Source organism: Leishmania infantum, chromosome 8, assembly GCF_000002875.2.
Source record: "Leishmania infantum JPCM5 genome chromosome 8".
Classification (NCBI taxonomy): Eukaryota; Euglenozoa; class Kinetoplastea; order Trypanosomatida; family Trypanosomatidae; genus Leishmania; species Leishmania infantum.
The window spans coordinates 34,638-52,316 of record NC_009392.2 but is presented as its reverse complement, the minus strand read 5'-3'; the positions used below and the strand labels follow the sequence as shown (position 1 = coordinate 52,316).

Sequence of the window (17,679 nt, the reverse complement as noted above, 5' to 3'; positions counted from 1 at the left end):
CCTTCGTCTTGCTACACGCTGTGCCGCCGGTTCAAGGCCTGTACCGCAGTAGATTCAGCAGCTGAGCAGTCGACGCTGGTGGCTGCACGAGCTTCTCTCACTCTCTAAGGGCTGCGTTGCCCTCCGTGATAGCGGACAGCGAAGCCGTTGCTGAGAGAGACGGGCGTAGGGGGGTTCGTGAGAGGTGTGGGAGGGGGGGGGCGCAGAGGTACGAGGCATGAAGGGCAGGAGGGGAGAGACAGAGAAACTTCTGTTCTCCTGTATCGCGTTGCTGTTGAGCAAGTCACACAAAGACACAAGGCACAGACACGGCACACGTTGCACTCTCAACGTGCTGCAGGGAAGCGTACGCACTTGTGTACACGCCTCTATGTGTACACGCGTTCCCTTCCATAGAGGCGGAATAGAAGGGAAGAAGATTTGGGGGGACGGGGGGCAGGCGGGCTGAAAAGGGGTGCAGTCCTTTGGCGACTGTGGCGACAGAGTGAGGTCCTCCGGGCTACATACGCAGGGAGAGAGGGAGGGGGAGACGGAGAGAGAGATTAAGAAGTGCGGTATGATGGCATGGTGGCGTTGCCGTTGCGTTCGGGACTAGAACCGCCAGCCGACCTGTGCCATGAAGGTTGCGCATCGTCGCGCCTGCCATAGAGGGCATTGCGCGTGCACTCAAGGGGAGGGTGGGGGGATACAGAGAGGCGGTTCGACAACCTCCCACAGCAGCGCCGCCGCCTCGCCCACACATCATTTTTTTTTTGCTGCTTTGCGCTTGTGAAATGCCACTTCAGAGCGCAGTGGCTTGCGTGCCTGTGTACGCTTGTGCACACTGCAACAGGAAATCATGTGGGCGAGATGCTCGACACTGTGCACCGCAAGCATCCGTTCCATCCCACTCGCCTCCACCCACCCCACGCCATCCCATCCTCTCTTGGGAAAGGAGGCTATGAAGAGAGCATCAGTCCACTTCCTAATGGAAGGGGGAATGGAGAAAGTTGTACAGCCGCGCTGCGTCCTCCTCACCCATGACCGCCACCAGCGAGGACTTCGAGATCGTCGCAAGTCCGATCAGCGAGCCGCAGAGCTGCATCACACGGGGCGCATTCTGGTGGGTGATGCCCGGAAACTTGGACAGAACGCGTGCCGCGTAATGCGCCGTCTCCCGCTCCGCCGCAGTCACCGCCACGCCGCCCACGTCTGCCGCGCTACCGGGGTCAATGGAGGTGCCTGTGAGCAACGGATCGGCCGGGTCCACGTTGGCGACCGCGACGGACTTCTTCAAGAGCACCAGCATACCCGCCGCATGCGCAGGGCTGCGTGCCCACACAAAGCGGACGCGCGGGTAGGCCGCCATGAGTGCCGCCGTCTTGGCGTAGATGCCGCTCTGCATCAGCCGGAACGGAATGCCGCGGTGGAACTCTATGAGACACAACGGGTGCGCATACTTGCGGGCGAGCGCCGCCAGCTGACGCTGAATGCGGCCCGACATAACAGACTGGAAGTAATCCTGCGCACTTTTACGCTCGACCGCGTACTCAGGGGAGAGGACGTAGTCGGCCGTCGTCAGTGTCAGAGGGATGAGCTCCATTCCGCGACGGTAAAGGTGGTACGGCAGCGAGGAGCGGAACTCACGCTCATCAAACACGACGCGCGGCAGCGCCGGGGGCGGAAGGGCAGGCGCGTACAAGAAGGTCCCAGCCAATCGCCCCACCGCCGTGCCCTTGCGCGGGCCAAGACGACTCCGCGCAACCTGCATGCCACTCTCCAACGCCTCCTCTGTCTGCCGCAACGACGTCTGGTCAACGAGCAGCGTCCCGGTCAGTGTGGCTTTCGTGTGCGCGAGGCTCTCGAAGGCCTGCTGCTCCGCCTGCACTGCCTTCTTGAAGTCCAGCTCCGCTAGGCTGGTCGTGATGAGCTGCACCTTGATAGTGGAAAGCCGCTCCGCCGGCAGCTCGTCCTGCGCCATCTCAAGCTGACGGATAAGCGCCAGCTCCTGGCGCGCCAACACAACGCGCTCAACGCGCAGGGAGGTCCTGACGCTGTCAGTCCCCTTGGGACCGTTGGTGGGCGCGCCAGACATCCGCGGCGCTGCCGTCGACGGGACATCAAGTTTCAGAGCAGCGTGTGAGCCATCCAGCAGCATGGTCATCTCCGTTGCCGACATCGCGGATGCGTCGAACACCAGCACGCGTGGCATCCGCTCGAAAGGAGAGGGGACGGTGGCGCTGCCGTCCCCGCTGGCGCCACGGCAGCCGGGGCAGAGCGTCACAACCCCCTCCCTGACCCTCTCAAGCATGAGCAGCGGCGTGGCAAGGGAAGCCGGTGGTGCAGGTTGAGGCTCACTGTCGCACCTCACGTCGGCCCTCTCGCCGCTTCTGGTGAGGAGCGGTGGCAGCTGTGAGAGAAGGGCTTGGTGGAAGGCGCCTGCGCCGATGTCCATCATCACCCTCTGGCTGCTACTGCTTCCATTAGCGTACGATGGGCTTGCATCGCGCCGTGTGACGGCGGTGGCACGACCGCCCTGACTCGACATACGCCGCCTCAGGGAGGCAGCGGCACGCAAAACCCTGCGGTCATCAGTGCCGTTGTCCTCGTCCGTCGTCACGTCTCCCTCCGCGTCGCTGGAGGCGTCATCAACGTCCTCGGCGCTGGTGAAGAGTTCTGTAGCCAGCTGCGGCGCCGCAACCTCTGCTGACTGGGCCTCGACGAACTCAGTCAACTCCACGCCGTACTTGGACTGGTACACCCGCATGAAGCGCCGAAGCTGCAGTTGCTGGTAAGCCTCCAGCGAGTTTGTGAGGCGCTCCGTGTAGCGCACGACGGCGTTGGTGCCGAGAGTAAGAAGCAGGAGGGTGGGTTGAGCTGCTGAAGCATCGGTCACGGCGTTGCCTTTGCGTTCGGCACGGCGCAAAACTGTGCGACACCAGCTCACCACCAGCCGCACCACCACCTCCACGTCTGTTTCGTGCTCCTCCACATTGGGTATGAGCTGAGGCACCATTGTGCGACCCGCCGAGGTCGCCACCTGGCCGGGCGGCGCGGCAGTGGCAGAGGTCGAGACGACATCCTGTAGCCCCTCGCGCTTCTCCTCGCTGTCGCTGCTGCTGTCCACCACCACGACCACATCTTCAGCAGAGCTCGCAGGACGCGTCGCCTCACCTTTCGTAGGGGTGGAGAGCGCGACGGAGGCAGCACTGCGTTTGTACACCACGGTCCCGATGCGGTGTGTTGCGACCGTTACAACGTCGTGGAAGTGAGAAGAGAGAGTCCACAGCGCGGCAGGTGGCGTTGTGCCGGTGCCGTAGACGCTGCGCCGGGGCAGTCGGCGCTCCAGCACGGACTCCAGCTCGAGAAGAAACGTGTACGCAGTTCCACGCGCAGCACGGCGCAGTCGCCGCACGTCGATGAGACTTTCCGTGAGGAGGCGGTATGGCCAGTGAGACTCGTGACAGCGCACCACCGCGCGAAGATCGCCGTCGAGGTCGGAGAAGTCCACCGAGAGAGCCGCCGTCTCGCTGATGCCGCTAAAGAGAATGCCCTTGTCGTCGCACTGCGTCGCTGCACGCCAGCCGTGGCGGATGTACGATGCAGCACTGGTGCCCCTGGCCGTGTTGCTGCGCGGGTAGCCGCTGTAGTCGAGATGGTCTTTTGCGGTACTTGCCGTGAGCCTGGCACGCGGCAGGAAGCGGAGCGCGCCGGTATCCTCGTCGGTTTCTGCCGCAGCCGCAGCACACCGAGCCGCAAAGGACCGCGTGTGAGGGTGTGAGCCCCCCGCATCCGAGGCCCAGGCGGCGCGGTCGCCACCGCTGGCGCTCTTCTGCATGTGAAGCTGCTTCTCCAATCGCTGCAGCTCCTGCAGCGTCTCCAACACAATCTTCGCGAGGAGATCGTCCAGGGCCAAGACGCTCGCCGATACGGGAGCCACAACACGGTCCACAGCCAATGAACGCCGCGGGCTGCGACTGAGCTCCTCAAAGTGCCGCACAAAGTCCAGGCGAAATCGCGGGAACAGCTGAACGTCGCCAACGTGCATCTGCTGCACAAACCGCTCCGCCCCCAAGTGATGCCGTTGTACAAGACTCCGCATGAGCACCGGCGCATCCGAGACAAGGACAATGGGCGGGGGTCTCTGCCCGCCAGCCGCACCGCTGCCACTACGCAGCAGCAGCTCAGCGCAGAAGGCCGTCTGCGGCGCCAGCGCATCTTGTTGTCGGCCGCTGCCCAGCAGTGAATGCGGCAACGCCAGCACAGCCATTCCAACCAGCTCCACCGCCAGCCGCCGGTGCAGCAGATCGGCGCACAGAGAGTGACTGGTAAGAACCACCACCGCCCCGCGCTGAAACACCGCGCAGCGCTCCTTGGTGCCCGTGCCCTCTTCAACAGCAACCACCGGAATAGGAGGCGCCAGACAGGACGCCGCTGCAGCAGATGCATCGGCTTGACGCGTTAATGTCTCCCCCGCGTGCCTCAGCGCCAGGTGATGCTCAATGGCGCTGGCGAAGCGTGTCATCGCCCCGGGAAGAAGGCGGTCGGGGACGACTACGCAGTAAACACGTCGGTGTGGCTTGTTCCGAGCCATGCGCTGGTGCATCAGCTGCGCGATGGCGCCCTCAACATCGAAACCGATGCTGAGGATGCACAACTGTACGCTGGGGTTATCCGGCATCTCGCGTGCGGAGACGGCTCCAATGAATTCCGAGCATGTCCGAAAAGTGTCCGCTAGTGCGGGGGTGACCTTCTCCTCCACGCTCATGGCCCACCGACAGCTCGCGGAGAAAAGGACGTGTGTAGAGGTCCGAGCAATGCGATGGGCATCTCACCCTCCAGGCGCGAGGCGAGCAAGAGGTAAGGCTGAGAGGGGCGGCGACAGACGCGCGCTGTTCATGGCCCACGTGCCACGAACTCCCCACACCGCAGGCACTCACAAAGCAGGAAAATGAGGGAGGAGGTGGTGGTGGTGGAGGGAGTGCATCCGACTGTAGTGGCCGCTGTCGCAGCAGCAGCGGGGGAGGGGGCGGTGACGCGTGAAGTGAGCAAGCATACTTCGTCCTCTCCTCTTCAACGTGCCTATTCCACCACGAGCAAGCCAGCAAGCGTATACACGCCTACAGAGCCACCCGTCACCCCACCTCTACTACGCCATGGCCATGTCTAGGAACCGGGCCAACCAGCACCGTTTCGCGTCGTCCAGCCACGTTCACTTCTGCTGCCACACAGCGCAGGCTGGGCCCAGGATCACGCTCAACATCACCGCAGCGCAGCTAAGCAAGCAAAAAAAGCCGTAGGTGGTTGCTTAGACTTGTTTGAATCGCCGACATGATTCGTAGTGAGCTGGCACAAATGTGATCGGCATGGCTGCGAGCCTGTCCGGCAGAGCGCCCGCTCAGCCCAGCACTGTCCGCCGGCACACGGAGGGTGGGTACTGAGCCCTGTATGATATCAGGCTGAGGTGGTCCCGCATCAGCAGGCGTTAGGGGAAGGGTGGGGGGAATAAGAAGCGCACTCAGGGGAAAAACAAGTACAAACAAATAATGTTAATTCTCGTATAGTACATCATATGTTCTCTGGGCGTCGCAGCCGCAGCACAGGCGCACACAGACACAGACACTCCCACAGGAGCAGGAGACTGCGCACAAGTGGTGGTCACACGGCGACTAGAGCAGATTCGCAGCACGCAAGAGCACGTATTCGAAATCTTGAAAGGACAGCTGATGCCCCTCCTCCTGGACCGGTATTTTTGACAGCAGCTTCGGCCCCGCGCTGCGTTTGCAGATGCACATGTCGCGCTGGATCTCACCCAGTCGCCGAAAGGAGAGGGGCCGGCCAAAGCCTTCCCAGGAAAGGATAAAGTGTCGCATGTCTTTCCAGCTAATGTGCCCCGTCCCGGTTGTATCAAGTTGGCGGAAGAGAGTGAGGTGATGCGGCGGCGCAAACACGGCACCGGCCAGCACCGGCGCTACCGAGAGCACATTGCAGGCTTCCACCTCAATCAAGGGTACCGGTGCCGCGGCAACGGCAACCTGATATCGACCGCCGCCGAGGGCGGCCATGACGACGGCCCGCTGTGGCGGCTGCGCGACTTCTACGATGACTTGGTCCCGCACCGTGCACGGCTCCGCGCTGCGCTCGCGCGCGCACCGGTGCCACGGTCGTTGTCGACCCTGCGCATCACCCTCGTCCTCAGCGTTGAGCACGTGCACGTCACTGTGAAGAACACCCTTGTCGATGCCGCCGTCAGCGTCGTAGCGAACGGTGTAGGTGACATCGAAGCTGACTGCCAGCACAGTACCCATGTGGAGTACCTCGGCGCACCCCAGGCGGCGAGCGATAACGCGCGTGCCTACACGAAGGGGTGGAACGGGCTCATGCAGCGCGAGGGTAGGAGGGAGCTGCAGCTCCGCCAGTGTACATAACAACTCCCGCGACTCCTCAGTACCGGCAACCATAATCGGCGATGGCCCGTCATCGGCATCTGGGTGTCCACTAAGCGGCACAAACTCTGCAGCCAGCGGTGAGGAGGGCGTCGGTGTTTCCTCCAGGGGAGGTCGAGGGGCAGCATAAGGGCCCTTCGCCGCTGGCGCGATGACTGTCAGGAGCTCTGGAAAAGAAGGCGCGGCAACCAGCGGCACCGCGTGCGAGCCGCGCCGACGTGTGCGTGAGCGCGGCCTACTCACTCCAAGCTGCGGTGAAGTCAAGCCCCCAGACACTGCCAATGCATTCGCGGACTGCACCACGGAGGTAGAGCAGGGATTGCTCGGGCGGTGCACGTCCCACCCCTGCCGCGCAGCGGCCCGACAGAAGAAGTTCTTCGTTGCTTGCTGCACACGGTCGCTGCGGCTTTCGTGTCGGATACGGCGGAGACATGAAGGGTCAATGGTGCCAGTGGCGGGATAGTCGTGGGGGTACAAGAAGTGTGGCGAGTGCCGTACCCGCTCAAGGTACAGTGGCTGCGGCTGCTGTGGTGGGTAGAGCACGAGACGATACTGGCCGTCCTTTGTCACCCCCGACACCAGGCCGAGGTTTGTATGACGTCCCACCACACCAAACACCTCCGAGGGGCGATGCAGCCCGAATGGTATAATGTTCAAATAATGGAACACGCGCTGCGTGACCCTCGGGTTCACGGGGGTGCATAAGTAGAAGAAACACGCGTCGATGATAGGAGGCTCTCGCTCCGCCTGCTGCCCCGCGTTCCGCGGCAGTGTGCGAGCTGAGGCACTACTAGCCCTAGCCATATTTAGATGTGGACCCGCCACGTCCCCCAGGAGAATCGCCTCGGCGTCCCCGCACTCGTACGCTTCCACTGCAGCAGCGTCAGCAACTACATTGCCTTGGAGGGAGCTGCTCGAGGCTCGCCTATGGACCACGACGTCAACGACTACGCCTGCGTCTGAAACAGCGCTAGCCAACATAATGTTCACCCTAGTGAGCCATCCGTCGTGCACTGGCCCCTCTAACCGAGTGTGGATGGGCCTGTAATACACCCTTTCCTTCGCCAGCGTGAGGGGAGGAGAGATGGGAGAAGAGATGGGAGGAGGAGGAGAGATGGGAGAGTGACGTGGGGGCCATGAAGCGAGCCAGGAAAGTTGAAGCGGTCGATCCGACAACTGGCCGGTGGGCGTTTATGGTCGTGCCGCGTGCGCGAAGAGGGGGCGCACGCCGGCGGGAATAGAGCGTGTCGGTTCTATGCGAGAGCACAGATCCCCGTATATGCCTGTGCCTGTGCGCACTCACGAGAGTGCGGGGCCACCCGTCCTTCCGGTCCTTCCCGCCTCCTCGCTCGCCGGGTGCACACATGAAGGGCGCCAAATCGGCGCGGGACCTACTCTGAGGGCACGGACAGTAAAAATAACGAGAGGCAGAGGGCGAGAAGGGGGCCGTCCATGACGTCGCTGCGTGTGTGTAGGGTGGGGGTGGGGCGCTTTTTATAGTGCACGGCTACTAGAAACAACACTGGTCGGCAGCATGAACATCTCGCTTGCACCGGACGAGAAGGCGGCACGGCCGTGCACCCCCTCCCCCCCCACACACACTGCGATCTCGTCGCACCGCTATGTGCCGAGGGAGGAGGAGGACGTGCAACGATGGATGAGAACGGGCACACACACGCACACGCAGCACACGGTATGAGAGCCGGTCGAGTGGGCACCGAGACCGGCGTGGTAAGAGGGCAAGTGAGCGAGCGGAGCGGGTGGGTGGCCAGCATGCGTTGCCCGAGATCCGTCTTTCATCAGAACAACTACACATGTCTATTCGTATACGTGCGTGTGTGCCAGCGCATGGATGGCGGAGATGAAGGGTGGCCATGGAAACGGTCGGCCACATGCAAAAGGCGAAAAGGTGAGCGGGCCGTGCAGAAGGGGAGGGGTGGCACATTACGGCTGCACAGGCACGGGACGGCCACAGAGGTAAGGGGGAAGAGCTACGAATCAACAGAGAAGGAGAGACAGGCAGGTAGCGGAAAGTACGTGAGGAGTAGCTGACATGCGATAAGAGCATGCTCCTAAACAGTGCTACATGGAAACGAAGAAACGACGGAGATGCACACACACACAGATATGTACGCAGTGCCTCCCTCTCCACCCCCCACCTTAATGCCCCAACGTACTGTGCAGCTCCGTGTGGCACGGCACGTGAAATAAAGAGAGATGTAAAGAAGATGGCGAGGAACAGGGCGGAACATTGGTGCAGACGCATCTTGTGCTTATCAGCTCTTGTGCGGCCGGGGTAGAACGAGCGCGGCTGCAGCTGCCTAGTCATGCTCGGAGATGTACGTAAAACGGGTGTGGGGACCAGGAAAGACGAATGTGCGACTCATTATCCATCCATCTTCGATAGGTGGTGGTGGCGGGAGGGGGAGGGTGAAAGACTCTGCTCTCTCCTCAGAGAGATCCCACGCTTCCACTTGGCTTCGCGCAGGACACTGGATGCAGAGCGCAAGCAGAAATCGTACAGTGAAACAAGACAGAAGGCGCTTATCAGCAAAATAAGAAAGACTAAAACACGCAAGCCACAGCACCGTCCAGGGAGCGACACGCGCAGCCACAGACATACGCTTGACATAGCGACGCGCATGCATAGCCACGTTCGCTCTCGTTAGCGGGCAGGCTGTGCTGGGCAACGTCCCGGCTTGTATACACGCACGCGCAAGTTCATACACAAGCATGTGCGTGCGCGCGTAGTCTCTATAAGCGGTAGGGTTTCCCGTCTCCGCTCCCGCCTCTCTCGCTGCCGTTTCCAGCGCTCCTTCTCTCTGCGGCTTCGCAGCGTCCAACAACGGCACAATGAGGAGAAGAGGTGAGGGTTCCGTTCACTAGCGGGGCTGCGCCAAGGCCGGCGTAAAGAGAGAGCGTGATGAGAGACGATGAGTCTCATCGCCATCTCTGCCGCCCAAGTATGCAGTGACCTCGGTGAGCGGACGAGCGGCGAGCTCGCGAGAGGGAGGGGGTGGAGGGGGGCGGGGTGCAGATGTCACCGCCATAAAAGAAAAGCGGAAGCGACACAAATACATAGGGCAGGCGTAGGACGCGGCGGAAGTGCTGAGGGTAGAGGACAGAAACGAAAAAAGACAGGTGACGGGCACAGGGCTATTCCATCTAGAGAACCTCTCGCCGCGCTGTCGTCAGATGGCCCCTCGTGCCTCTTCGTCCGCCGCACCACTAGCCTTCTTCCACGTGGAAGGCATATCTAAAGCGCAAGGGCATTCAACGAAACCACAAAAAGGTAACGGAGGAAGAGTTCGAACAGAAACAAGTGGGGTGGTGACATCCAGCACCAACCGGTGCATAAGCACCACGACGCAAGTGCGCATGCACATCAATACAAGCAGACTTCTACACCCGTGGCGGCCAAGGACAAACATGCAACATGAAGTTCTCGAGAAGGGGAGAGAGAGAGAGAGTCACACACGCGACAGAGGACCGCTGCTCTTCTTGGACAAACGACGCACTTCTGAAAGTCACCGTGCTGCAGTATTTGTGCAAGTCGAAGAGAGAGACACCAGAATAGGGCAAACACACACACGTATGCACATCTTCACTTTCTCGCACACCCACACAGGCATGAGAGAGAACATGGTGTTAGAAGCATGGGCTCAGCGAGGCAGCGAGGGTCCACGAGAGAGTCCGTAAGAGAGAGAGAGTAGGCACCAAGGAAGGAAACCGCACGCGTACAGACGCCTGCCCGTGTGACAATCAGAAAGCAAGCCGACTGTTCTGTCCCGCGAAGGGACTCGCTTGCGCTGCTCTCCCAGTCCTGCGGTGTGCAGTGGCAGCGGCAGAGGCAGAGACAGCCGTTGCACGGCGGTTCAGCGTTGCCACGTGCGAGGGTGCGTTTCCCTTCACCGTGGTGGCTCCGACGAGCGGACGACATTGTTGCCCGCTTGCCCGCCCCATCCCAGTCTCGACAGCACCCGCTTTCTCCGCCGCTGCATGGGCGCTGCCCGTATAGCTGCTATAGCCAGCCGTGCCGCCGCTGGCATTGGAGCCGTGGCTGCTGCGCGCCTTTGGGCTGCTGGCGATCGATGAAAGCACCGGCCGCGATACGCTGTGCGACCCGCCACCATTCACTGCGGCTGGCGTCGCAGCCGTCGAGACACTCGCGATGATGTACCGACGGGGGGTGCGTGGCGTTGCAGCGACGGCGTTGGCAGCGCCAGTAGCCGATGGAGTGCGGTGCAGCCAGCTTCCCATAGCCTTGCGTCGCGTCGCGCCGACTAGCGTTGGCGCCGGGTCGACTGTCCGCCGCACAACCCCGAGAGAGCGATTTGCGGGCTCGCGCAGCACGTTGCTTTGCTGACGCTCGAAGTTACGCGTCCCCGTGCCGGTCCGAGAGAGCGCCGTTGACGTCGGGAAGCGTCTGCGGCCCATCGTTGGCGTCGCCGTGCGCGCGGCAGTAGGGACGCGCCGCAATGGAGAGGTGTCCATAGCGCGGTAGTAGATGCTCGGTGCGCTACGTCCACTGCCGCACACGACTGCAGATGACGGCAGTGGAGTCGGCACTGGACGGCAACGAGGTCCTTCATAAATGCGGCCGCGCGAGCGCTGGAATAGGTTCGTGCCGGTGGCAGTACGCGTGAAAGTGCCAGGGCCGTGGCGAGACGGCGCCCCGCCTCGGGCCGCTGTGGCAGAGCTAGTACGGACAAAGCCAATGTTGGTCGTCGCGGAACGCGTAAGACGCGCTACGTACGGTCTGCGGCCAAACGGCGCCGAACCGTCATTTCGAAGGCACAAATGCGAGGCGGTTCGCTTCAGCGGTGACAAGGACGAGAGAGTTCGCTTGAGAGGAGAGGAGTACAAGGACGAAGCGCTGGTGGCAGCAGGTGTCCCGTAGCCGAAGTGCGCACGCTCCAACACGGCAGTGCGTTGCGGTGCGGTACGCGCCGCCGCACCATAGCCCGCGCCAGTGCCCGTAAGTTTTGCCGAATCGGTGCGCTGCAGCCGTCCGCGGCCACCGACGCCTCCGGTGAGAAGAACACGTTCGGCGGGTGTGCTGGCCAGGGCGTGCGCCGTGCAGCTGTTCACCCGCGCAAAGGAGGGGTCGCAGCCGTGCGAGGAAGCGGTGCGCGTCAGATGCGCGACGGAGGAGTTCGTTCGAGCCAGCGCCCCGTTGCGTGAGGGCATCCGCTGAAGCTCGTTGTTGCGCGAGGCGGTGCGCTGCAGCGGCGCTACGGTGCGAGAGTGCTGCCGCACCAGCCGCTGGCGTCCATCGCTGCCGAGAGCACGGCCTGCAGTACGCGTGGCCAGCGGCGCATTCTGGCGCCGCAGCTGCCCGCTCACCGGGCTCGCTGGCTTCCCGTGAGGGCCGAACTGAGTCGGCAGGTCGTACATACATCGAGAGTCGCGCATCTGTCCGCTGCGCCGTGCGTTTCCTGCCGCGCTGGTCTTAGCGCTTCTGTTACCGTAGAGATGGGGAGCGTGGATCTCTTGCAGGCTTCCTCGCGTGGTACGACGGCGACTGGAACTGCGGTGGTGGAGCGTGACGCGCGCGCTCGACATGTCCAGCACTCGAGTAGGGGTGAACTCGCTCAGCCCACTCGTGCGGCGTCCGCCACGAAAGCCCGATGAGCCGCCGCCAGTCGACAGAGGAGTTTGTGGCTGCACGCCACGTGGCGTGTGCAGCCCTTCGTTGACTTTGCCGTGGGTGGTTGCGAGGCGGTCGTCGCAGCGCCCGCCGCCCAGCTCGATCACGCCACCGCTATCCTCGTCGCTGTTCTCTGTTTCGGGCGATACCGTCACCAACACGTTCGATTCGCGTGGCAGGTGTGTGTCACCGGCACCGATGCCGACATGCTCGTCCAAGAACTGCCCGAAGGTAGGAAAGCGCGGTGCCGGACTAGCACTGCGGCCTGAGCCGCTAGAGTTGGGGCTCACGCTGTGGCACAGGCGGCAGAGCTCCTGGGGAGGAGTCAGCCTTCTCCACGACGCCTCAGGTGCAAGAGCGGCGGTGGCCGGCAGAACGACACCTTCACCCTCCGTCGGGGTTGTGGCGCCGTTGGTGCTCGCCAGCTGCGGCTGCAGCGCTTCGCGCTGAAATGCGGCATGGCCGCTCGGACGCGCGTGCGGCGACGGCGCCTCCGACTCCACTACAACCACCCGTAAAGTCGAGCCGCCTGACGACACATTGGGTGCTCCAGCGCTGTAGATGTCAGCTACAGCGGTGCAGCGATCTTCCAGCAAAGAGAAGCGCGCACCGTCATCAGGGAGCAACGACAAGGGCTCGTCCCTGTTCTCCACCTCTGTGCCCGCGTCGCCTGGTGTCCGCCACTTCGACTCGGGCGAGTACTCCACGACACCGACGGCCTCCTCGATGCGGCGCAGCGCTTCCGAGCCGCGGACGCCGCGCTCGGCCGCAGGAGAGTTTTCCTTCGCCGCGTCTTCTGTTCCAGCCCCGGCGCCGGCATCGAAGGCGAGTGCGGCATCCGAGTGTGACCGACGAACAGAGCGCAACAGTGATGCGCGCTTGGGGTGCGTGCACGGCGACGGTCGGCGTACGTTGCCGAAGCTCGCGGGCACCTGACTCAGGCGGGCACTGCTGCGTTCGCCAGACAGGCGCGAGCTCGTCCCCGTTCGAGAGGTTGGGCAGGCGGGCGGCGTCTGAGAAGCCGGCCGCGAGCTGGATGGCGGGCCGCTGCCAGCGCGACCGTCACTCGCACGTCCCATGAGCGTGATCGAAGGACGCGGCGTCGGCGACTGGTACTGCTGCAACGTAAATCGGAACATCGACCGCATCAGCCGCTGCCCGCGTGGGTCGCAGTATTCCACAATCCTTGTCACCAGCATGGGCCCCGCTCGCGTCCTCTCCAAGAGCCACATCATCGACTTGAAGCCGCTGCAGACACAGCACACCCACGGCGGGCTGCCCGCCGCCAGCTCTCGACACTGTGGACATGTAGGATACTGGCAGCGGTGGCACTGGTATGCCGCCTCCGTTTCGTCGTCAGATTCCAGCGCAGAGAAGCGCTTTAAGCACCGCTGACACTGATACTGCGCGACTCCGCTCCCCTTCGAACGAGCTGCTGTGTCACAGAGTTGGGCGGAGGGGCGGGGAAGTACCGACGACTCCGTCACCCGGTCGGACAGTCTCGCCTCCACCTCACCATGGAAGAGCACCGAGAAGCCCTTTTTGTTCTTGAACATGGACAGCATTGCTAGAAGGGGTGCAACGCCTTCTTGCTGTTTCGAGGGGGGAGAGGGGCAGACGGAGCGCCGCAGAGCAAGCCGCGGATCCTTGAGCACACGCACGCTTGTGTACGTCGGTGCGCAGGTGGCAGAGCGCTCACGAGTAAAACGTGCAACGCACCACGTAGCAGAGAACGAAGCGAAGTGGAGAAGACGTACACGGCGCCAGAGGTGAAGCAGGAGACATGCGGAGAGAACGCTTCCCTCCTCGAACAAGACAACGCGCCGCACGCGACGAGCCAAGGGGGAGACGTCGGTAACTGCGATCTACGGCCACGAAGGAAAGAAACCGAGCTGCGCAGTCAAGCACACGAGAACTCAACGAAGAAAGCGCTGAAGGGGCCGGCAAGGGCAGGAAGGATCTAGAAGATGGATGGTGGGAGGGAAGCAGAGCCTTTGGTACACGACACGACGACCACCACGACTCTCTCGGCTTCGCTCGCTTCCGGCCGCCTTTGGAGAAAGAAACGGCAACAGGGGCAGCGTGGGGGAAGGGCAGCAGAGCCGGCAGAGAGTCAGTGGACGTTGGTAGTGGATGCAACTACACGCACACACACGATACAACACAGGTGACGTCACCTGTGTTTCTTGTCTGCAGTGCTGGTGTCTCGAGCAATACGTCGTGCCCTGCACGCGTCTAAAGGTGGCACTCTGTTCTTCGAGGGGACACTACTTGCGTCCACACGCAGGAGACACAGGATGGAGGTGAAGCCAGTGCAGCGCGATACAGATGGCGGAAGAGGAGCGGAGGATGTCAGAGAAGAGCGAAGGCCCAGACAGTGGGTAAGGGGCGGCGGAAGTCATTCACGCTGAGCCCCATGTGTTATGAAAAAAAAAACGTCACCACTTCGCCGGACATTCTGCCACACACGCCGCATGTGCGGTTGGTGAGTCTGTTGCCACGGCACAAAACCCTCACGACAGTGACTCACCAAAGCCAGCACGGCCGCCTCCAACGAGGTCACCGTGTCCTCCCGAGGGAGGGGGAGGGGTTCATAAGGCGGCGGAGAACGAGGGGATGCGCAGCGGGGCGTTTCTTGCCGAGGCGTACTTCTTTTTTTTTCAGCGTAGGTTAGCGAAAGAAAGAGGGGCTCTGAGGAACCGCCAATGCCTCTTGCACTCACTGCCGTGCGGGAATGCCGCGTGCCCACTGCGAACACCCACAGCACCAGCGCCATACAAGCACAGAGAGCTTACGCCAAGACAGCCGGTACCACCACAACAGAAAGCAGAAAAAGCCCCAACAGAGGTGCGCCACGCTGCCGGCGTCGCATGTCACGTGAGTGGCAGCCACGACATCGGTCGAATCCACAGTGGAACCACCCATGAGAGGGTGGCGTTGGTGAGGAGACCAGCGGAGAGGGGCTAGAACCATGTGCCCCACATCAGGGATCGACGGCCAAAAGCGTTGCCAGGGCGGACACCGAGACGCTCTGCCAGCCCCATCAGATAATTCTGCGGCGGGCGATACGGCTCTGCCGGGGTAAGTCTCGCCTTCTCCGCCGTACGCCGCGGCGCCTGCAGCACCGGTGTCCATGACTCCGCCTTGCCAGGCGAGGCTGCGTTGAAGGCGTCTAAACTGGCGAGGGACGGCCGGTGTTGGTAGAACTTCTCAAACGGCTGCGTCAGCTCGTTCGCCGGACGATTGGGGCGGAAGAAGTAGAAGAGCGAAAAATGGCCCTCCTGCGACGCGGTGGTGACGCCATCAAGGGTGGAGCCAGCCGATGTGTTCGTGAGTACACCATCAAAGTGCATGGCGAGGCAGAGGAGCCGCAAGTCAGCTGAGGTGCACATGTCCACCCGCCGAATCGGCGCCAGGTTATGGTGGATGCGACCGTAGTACTGCAACGAGGTCGGATCGGCGATCCGGTACGCCGTGAAGCTCGACGGGTTCTCGTGAGCAGCCTGGCCACCTAGAAGGTACACTACACCGGGCATCACGCGCAGCCGCTCCGCCTCCGGCACGATGAGGTGCGACGCCAACGCCAAGTGCGGCACATCTGTCACCGCGGCGAGCGTCAGAAGTTGCTCGTAGTTTGGGGCGAGGTGCATGTGCAGCTTCGTGCTGTCATGACTCACCACCTCCCACGGGAGCTTGTTGTACGACACGAGCGAGGGGTACTTGAGATTAGCGCGGAAGCTGCGCGCCAGGGCGCAACTGGTTCCACGGAGCATCATGGGTGTGCCTATGCGAGAGACGAAGCGCACTGAAGACTCGTCTAGTAGACGTGCTAGCACAAACACACACACGTGCACGCGCGCGCGCTCTGCAATGCCTCCCTGCTGCACCGTACGGGGTGCGACACCGGACTGTGGCGGTTCAGGAAAGTCCCAAAAGAGTGAAACGGGAGAAGAGAGGAAATCAGTGTCAGGAAGAGCACCGTTGTGTGTGTGTGTGTGTGTGTATGTCGGGGGAGGGGGGGCCAATGCATACCGTGACATGCAGACGCAACGGAAGAAGCAGCAGACGTACCAGCGAGAAAGAACAGGCTGCAGTGTGGGGCAGAGGGGGGGGCCTCACTCTAGACACCGAAGCGCACCACCTCCCCCCGGCGGGTTATCCTCTATGCGCGTCGCTGAGAAGGATGCATTGTAGAACGAGTCGCACCCGGGGTTGGCTTCTGTTTTGTTGGTTTCGTGGAGGGAGTGAGGTAGAGCCCAGGATTGTCGGCCATGGCTGCTGAGGGCCGCTAGGGTCTGCTGACTGAGGCTTACATCATCGCTGTCACCGGCATCGCCCTTGTCCGCTACTCCACGGATCTCGCATGCGTCTTCTGTTTTTGGGTACCAGCAGCAAACACAACCAGTGGGAAGCCTAAACAATTACGAGGGGGAGGGTTCAGAGTGGACGGAGAAAGAGGCGTTCGCGGATCTCCACAACTGGTCAGTCAAACGCATGAACAAACACTGCGGCACCGCGACACGCCAAACCGGAGGAGAGGGGGAGGGGTATGAGCAGCCGCTGGAGACCGTGGTTAGGGTGGGGTGAGGAACGAAAAATAGAATTGGATACCTCCGCGGGTCCGCTCTCTGCGAAAGCGCAAGCGTTAGGGGTCTGCTTTGCCCCGACCATCTCACGAGCCCACCTGGGCTCTCAGCAGCCGCGGGGAAGAGCCAGTGCAGCCGTGCCGCCTCCCCCCCCCCACAAAGCGACCGGAGGACGGCCCCTGCCTCACACTCGAGCCATACCCGCCTCGCAGGTCGCCCCACAGCCGCTGCCAGTCATGCCAGTCGCCATACCTCGTGCGTCCCCCTCGGCGTGACACCCTGACTCCCCACACCAGCAGTGGGCCTTGTGAGGGGGTCTGGTGAGATGCGTTCGAGTCGCGCTGACACACTACCCATCACATGGGTGACACAGGCGCGTGCTCACTGCCGCAGCTTGCTCCGATGCAGCGCCATCCAGGAGACCTGACCGTCAACATCCGCGGCGATCCATCGCTCTGACGCTCGCTGGGTCGCAGGCGCTTGGCCCTGCCACCACCACCAGAAGCGACTCGGCCATTTAGCAGGGAGGGGGTGGGGCTCTACTTGGCTTTGCTCCACAGCGAGTGGGGATGCACTGGTCCCTGAGGTGCCACGCACGGAGGGGTGTGCTCCTGTCATCAACGGGCGCGAAAAGAACAGAGAACGAAGCGGAAAGAAGCGTCCATGGTCACAAGGGTCTGTCGATGTCCCAGTACGTGGACAGCCTTGTGTGCATGTGCGCCGTCTCATCATCGCACTAACCGACAGCCACCTGGAGTGACGAGCCAGTCGCAGGAAGGCATCTATGCGTGAGTGTGCTTTCAAGGGGGGCTCGGAATGAGGAAAAAGGTGCTGAGGGAGAAGGGGGCGTGCTCCGTCTGCATGTTTGAGACGTTGCACGCATGACCTCTTCCACCCACCCCCACCTCCTCGCCCCGCCCCCGAATGTGCGCAGATCTAAAGGGGTGCGAAACAACAGAAAACAACAACACTAGAGAAACAACTGTGATGACAAGCGAAGAGCTGGCCAGCGCTGACT

At 62.3% G+C, this 17,679-nt stretch overlaps 4 protein-coding genes across 4 annotated transcripts; all 4 read right to left on the bottom strand.

Moving 5' to 3' along the window:
- Window positions 1-964: 964 nt before the first annotated feature.
- LINJ_08_0150 (putative DNA repair protein) lies at window positions 965-4,747 on the bottom strand (the record flags this gene model as incomplete). Its single annotated transcript, XM_001463319.1, has 1 exon — window positions 965-4,747. One exon carries the CDS (start codon window positions 4,745-4,747, stop codon window positions 965-967), a length of 3,783 nt encoding a protein of 1,260 aa, XP_001463356.1.
- A 901-nt stretch (window positions 4,748-5,648) lies between these two features.
- Window positions 5,649-7,406, bottom strand: LINJ_08_0140 (conserved hypothetical protein; the record flags this gene model as incomplete). The annotated part of the gene is made up of 1 exon (XM_001463318.1): window positions 5,649-7,406. One exon carries the CDS (start codon window positions 7,404-7,406, stop codon window positions 5,649-5,651), a length of 1,758 nt encoding a protein of 585 aa, XP_001463355.1.
- A 2,781-nt stretch (window positions 7,407-10,187) lies between these two features.
- Window positions 10,188-13,640, bottom strand: LINJ_08_0130 (conserved hypothetical protein; the record flags this gene model as incomplete). The annotated part of the gene is made up of 1 exon (XM_001463317.1): window positions 10,188-13,640. One exon carries the CDS (start codon window positions 13,638-13,640, stop codon window positions 10,188-10,190), a length of 3,453 nt encoding a protein of 1,150 aa, XP_001463354.1.
- Window positions 13,641-15,038: 1,398 nt separating this feature from the next.
- LINJ_08_0120 (conserved hypothetical protein) lies at window positions 15,039-15,851 on the bottom strand (the record flags this gene model as incomplete). The annotated part of the gene is made up of 1 exon (XM_001463316.1): window positions 15,039-15,851. The coding sequence occupies one exon, from the start codon at window positions 15,849-15,851 to the stop codon at window positions 15,039-15,041; it is 813 nt and encodes a 270-aa protein (XP_001463353.1).
- Window positions 15,852-17,679: the final 1,828 nt, after the last annotated feature.